Source organism: Lathyrus oleraceus, chromosome 7, assembly GCF_024323335.1.
Source record: "Lathyrus oleraceus cultivar Zhongwan6 chromosome 7, CAAS_Psat_ZW6_1.0, whole genome shotgun sequence".
NCBI lineage: Eukaryota > Viridiplantae > Streptophyta > Magnoliopsida > Fabales > Fabaceae > Lathyrus > Lathyrus oleraceus.
In genome coordinates this window covers 35,012,091-35,018,084 of record NC_066585.1, presented here as the reverse complement: position 1 = coordinate 35,018,084, position 5,994 = coordinate 35,012,091, and the positions used below count along the sequence as shown (strand labels likewise).

The 5,994-nt window shown below is 29.6% G+C and overlaps 1 protein-coding gene across 1 annotated transcript; it reads right to left on the bottom strand.

Moving 5' to 3' along the window:
* Nucleotides 1-4,828: 4,828 nt before the first annotated feature.
* On the bottom strand, nucleotides 4,829-5,724 carry LOC127108444 (protein SMALL AUXIN UP-REGULATED RNA 51). Its single transcript, XM_051045914.1, has one exon. It carries the CDS (start codon nucleotides 5,585-5,587, stop codon nucleotides 5,114-5,116), a length of 474 nt encoding a protein of 157 aa, XP_050901871.1. The 5' UTR covers nucleotides 5,588-5,724; the 3' UTR covers nucleotides 4,829-5,113.
* Nucleotides 5,725-5,994: the final 270 nt, after the last annotated feature.

The following is a 5,994-nucleotide window of genomic DNA, read 5'->3' as shown; positions in this document are numbered from 1 at the left end:
GCCACTACTTTGCAAAAATTGTCATGAGCCAAACAAATTAAAGAACGATAGAATCTCATCAAATTCATCAACGCACTCATGAGGAGAAATTTCAATTTATATTTGGGAGAAAAGCATATAATCACTTTTTTTTAATGAGAAACGAATCAAAATCAATGGAATCTCTTAAGCTAAAATTGACACATGCCCAACATTTTATTTCACGACAAACAAAAAGGACAATATAGGAGCGGTGATTTTGTTAACATATGTGGAAGAATCTAAGGTTTGAAAGTAAAGTTAAATAGGTTAGAGAAAGAAGCAATTGGAATATTAGAAAAATAATAGAAAGGTGAGATTCCTTTTGTTAAAATTCTACATATAGAATGTTGACAATGAGTCCCTTGTGTAGCTTTATAAAAATGAAGTGACTCTAGTTGCTCACATATTATAGGTTATAGCCTCATGAGTTCATTTCAATTTGATTGCCTAGTGAAATAAACAACTTCATTTTCTAATTTTAAAACACAAGTTAGGTAATTGAACAAAGGGTTTAGGTTTATGAGCAAATAGTTTGTGGACAACCATTCTAAAGAGTTGAATATAAATTAATCGATTGATGTTGTATGTTGAACAAATTTTAAATTCAAAACCTCAAATGTTTATAATCATGTTGAGTTTTGGATTGAATTGAATAAATTGTTTGTCGCTCAAGCAATCGAGGATAAAAGAAAAATCGAGAGGGAAAAAGTAAGAAATAAGTAATTAATTGCAAGTATGGACGATATATTTATAGATGTTTAGCAACCCTCTAACCGGTTTACCTGTGATGCAAGTAAATCAATATTTAAAGTTAGGTAACCATAACTAACGATAACTTCTAGCATGAAACTAATTTGACAAGTTTGAATTACAATCACACTTTTTTTTAATTTAATTATAAAAAAGTTACAATTTTAATTTCCTTTCTTAACTTTAGAAACTGATCTCTCTTGAGAGCTTTGATACACAAATATGACAACTACTCATATGTAGGAAAAATCCTACCATCAAGTTGTCTCTACTCAATTGATCTCTAAGAAAATATAGTCTTGTTTCAATGTGTTTATTCTTCATATGAAAAATAGTTTCTAGATTGATTGTTGATTTGTTGTTTATTTCCAACTTGATTGCAATGTTGTCACTGGTCTTCAAATCATTTACGAGGGGATTAAAGTCAATTTGCTTAACAATATACTTAAGATCCCACTACATACCCAACTTCACAACTTGATAATGCAATTATAAATTACTTTATAGAACGTTAAGAGATTGGTGATCTTTGAAACTTAAATAAGTATTCACTTGTGCTCCTTTCATCCACATTGTCACCACACCGATCAACATTTGAAAAACCTTCTAATTTGAGTTAGTTAGGCATCATAGATTCAGGAAACAAATTTTTATAATAGATAGTCCCATTAATTCATTTCAACACACATTTTGCAATTAGGAAATGAAACTTCAACGACTCGCTCATATATGATCTCATTACTCCAGAGAGGGAAGCAGGTATCGAGTCTGCTTTGACACAAGTACCTTATTGAATCAATCAATTTCCTAATAATTTTAGGATCCACAACTTCATCATCTTCACCTTCTATAATTATTTGTTTTGCTTCAACAAATGTTAATGCAAAGTTGTAGTTAAGCATCACATATTTCCTCAATGTATCAATTGCACAATTGCACACTTAATCTGACTGTGAGTATTAAACCCTTTGAGATTTCTAAAAATTTCATTCTTAGAAAGTAAGTAAGATTTCCAAGATATGTCATTTTGAAAATTCACGAGACACTTTCGCCTTTAATATCTTTTAAAGACAATTGCGGATATTATTTCTCCATACAAATTATGAATTGGTCTTTTCATCTTTAGTATGATTATTTTCATGTTTCGACAAATTTTATTTCTTTGTTCAACTAGGTCACTATGTTACAAAGTGTAAGGTGTTGTAACTTCATGAATAATACCTTGTTGGCCGTAATATGTTGCTAACTCTTTGAAAGTATATTATTCTCTTCTATTTATTCATAAGATCTTCAACATATTGCAACTTTAGTTATCTACTAGGCTCTTGAATCGCTTTAGAAAATTCATCTACAAGGCTCTTAAATTACTCTAGAAAACACTTATAAGGCATCCGTTTTAGCCTTATTCACATATAACCACAATGTTCCACAAAATTCATATACAAAAATGATGAAATGTTTCTTGACAACCAAAGATAACACTCCAAAGGGGGGCTAAATATATGAATGAATCACACTTAATACCTCAATTGATCTTATTGAAAAGTTATCAGTGAAGGTTGATCTTGGATGTTTTTCTACTAAGGATGTTGTATAAGAACCCGCAGTTGACTAACATTCATCAAGTTGTACTTCAAATTATGAACATACAACAACTTCTCTATCATTTCCTTCTTACAATCTTGCAAATGCAAAAAAAAAAAAACATTATTCATGCCTTCTTCTTTCATTGAGTTTTTGTTAGCAAACTTCACCTTAGTTCTTTTGCTATGATCAAATTCAATGAGTAACTTCTTATTGCTTATAATATGATATGAGCATCCTATGTCAAAGTACTAAGTAATAGACTCACTACATATTTAGTTGTTTTTACCATCAACATTAATGATTCAAATTCAAATCTCAAGCTTTTATATGCTATATTTGCGCATTATTCAATGGTTTGAGTCTTCTTTTCTTTTCTCGACCATTACTCGTCAACATAGTATCCAAATTTGTCACAATTATCGCACTGTACCTTCTTTTTGTTAAAAATATTTTCTTGATTTGATTGCTCACATTCCCTCGTCCTTTTTTATGAAAGGGTTCGAGTTTCTCTTCTTGTCAGACCTTCCATTTACAGTTATTTTGATCCTTATTTTTTTCCTTCTATTTCTTCTTAATAGCTTCATTCTTCTTGAATCTATCAAGAAATGCTTGTTATTCTTCTTTTCTGTTGTTTCTTTCAATGACCTTTAGCTCATAATGATCAAAGTGTATTTTGTAAATCTTCAATCTTGACTTTACTAAGTTATTTTGTCTTTTATGAGATCAAATTTTGTGGTTAGCATTCTCAACACCTTCTTAGTTACCAACTTATTTGTCATGGCATTTTTACTGTTCTTCATTTGATTTGTGATAGTCATCAACCATGTGAGGTAAGCATTTCATCATTCTTCGTCTCCTTCAACTCATTTTGTCTTTCTTATGGGCTAATGATGCATGCATTACCTCCATATTTTTCCAATAGGATGTAATTTACTAATTATGCAATGTTCTCACATACCTTGGCATGAACAAATTAGTGAATATATTAGTGAACGAGAAATAAAACTTTGATATACCTTATTTTTTCATCTTTGTAAGCATTCTTATGAGAATATGATAAACTTGCGGGAAATGAACCCACAAGAACATTATATATCACTTTTATTTTTGTAAATAATCTATCTTAATTCTTGCTATCAAGAATGAAAAGGTTAACAGAAAGGTACCATCATCTCTAACCATGATTTCTCGCAGAATCTTTTTCACTTTTTAAAAGATCAAGAGTCAATTGAATCGTATAAAGCTCTTAGACACCCATATATTGGATTTAAATCAAACTTAAAACAATTTTTTTTTGTATTAGAAGAAACTATGATAAAAGAAGATTTGGAGAATGATTAAATTATGGAATTAGTAGTGCAAGAAATGAGTAATTGATTACTAGCATACAATATATATATATATATATATATATATATATATATATATATATATATATATATATATATATATATATATATATATAAACTCTCTAAATGGTTTAATTATAATGCAAGTAAACATGGAGTCAAAGTTAGTTAACCATAATTAATCTCTAACTAACAAACTTTTAATGCAAATAAACATATAACCAAGGAGTATTTGCTAACCTCAAGAGTTCAATTTTTTTTATTAAACTGGATTGCTTACTAAAACAAGTAATAGTGATGATAAATTGAATCGAGCAAGATCGTACATAAATGTACCGTGCATGCTAAAAAAGAAAATTAAAATTTCGAATAGATGTATATACTTTATATTAAATTAAAAACAATAGTTAATATTATTAATGATGAAAATTCCAATACAAATAGTGATCACAAATTTGATTGATAATAATAAATATGTCCACCCATATTAAGGAGTGAGGAGTGAAGAACTACATAGACTTCCTTCATAATAAACTCCAAAGTTTCTTTTATAAAATATAAAATAAATAAAAAGTCTCCCTCATAATTTGTTTGATTCTTTAAAATAAAATCTCATAAAATATTTATAATTATTGTTATTAATAATCCTACATTTAATAACCCCTGCATTCAATATAGCTAAAGCCACAGAATAAACATCAATTGGTTGAGATGTTGACTTTGACAAGTCAAGAATTTAAAATCTCAATAGTCATATTTTTCATCAATGGCTGAGATCTTTGACTATGATACCTGCTCTAACTTCATACACTCTTGACCACAATTATGGCAAAAGATTTTATTTTTTAAACTTCATAAAAAAATATATTTGGATTCATCTACAAATTAAAACTACACACAACTATTAGATTTTAAATTCAAAAGAAGTTAAACCTAATATTATAATAATTTCTCAAATTTATTATTGTATTAAATTATTATTAATAAAATAATTTGAATTTGAACCTCTTTAAAAAAAATTATGCTAGCAAATGACAGATGATAATTAATTAATTAATTACTAATAATTAATTTAATAGCATTAAAATATACAAATGGAAAGTACTAAAAAAACACAGATCTGTACCAACACTAACACAATTTCTCATTGATCATAAAAATTCGATCATTTTTAATAATAAAATTGGATATCAATAAAAACAACCCAACAAATCTAAACCTAAAAAAGATAGTTCAACATCTCATTGAAATCCATGACTCAAATTTTTAGTAAATGGATTCAAGGACGATTAGAACCAAAAACTAATTAAAAAAAAGAAAGAAAAATACAGAGAAATAAAAAAGAAAAGAAATAAACTTTCTCTGCTTCTACTTTTTCTTCCCATCTTCATTTACAAATCCAGATTTTAAACCAAAGCGTTCTGCAACAAAGGACTCAAAACGACGACGTTTTCCTTTTCCTTACAACCTTCAACCGCCACGTCAGCAAATATTGTAACAAACTCTTCCAAAGTTAGTTTCCCATACTTCTGTTCGTTCCTATGAAGCCGCTTAACGATTTCCGTGAAAAACTCCACGTGGCACGGAAGAACCAAACCGCCGTTACCTCGTAGACCGAACTCCTCCTCGGTTGCATCGAGAAGACCGGCGAAAACGGGGAAGTTGAGAAACCGAGCGGGGATGGCGAAACGGCGTCGTTCCGATCCGACGTAGACAAAGAGAAAGCCTGAAGGTGGTTGTCTTCGAGGAGTGAGGCAGGGCTCTTCAGGCTCCGGACGGAGCGAATGACGACGGAGACTGAGTTGCTTCCACCGTGTCATGAGCTGTTTCAAGCGAACGATTTGACGAATCTTGTCGACTTTTTTCATTGTACCTGCCATTGAAAGATGAAGGAGAAAGGATCTAGATAGAGAGAGAGAGAGAGAGAGAGAGAGAGTGGTTTTGAATTGAGTTTTTCTCTCTGTGATTGTGAGCGTTACGAAGAGCTCTAGTTTTTGCTTTGGTTTTGGTTTCTGTTAAATAGTGAAATGAAAAAATGAAACAAGTTTTGGTTTCGAAAACGACTGTGTTTTTTTTTTGTTTTTTTTTTATTTGAGGGTATAAATGGAAAATACACCATGTAAATGAGTGTGGAAAAATTTTAATCGTAATTATTATTACTTTATTGGCTAGAATTGTCCCAAATAAATTTGGTTTTTATTATTTTTTAACAAAAATCTATTTTAATCTCTATCTTATTTTATATAAAGAAAATCTGTTAAAAAGAGAGTGAATAAATAGAAAATAT

Bases quoted from the DNA above. Each gene is read 5' to 3' on its own strand.
- LOC127108444 (XM_051045914.1), bottom strand. From the start codon at position 5,587: ATGGCAGGTACAATGAAAAAAGTCGACAAGATTCGTCAAATCGTTCGC.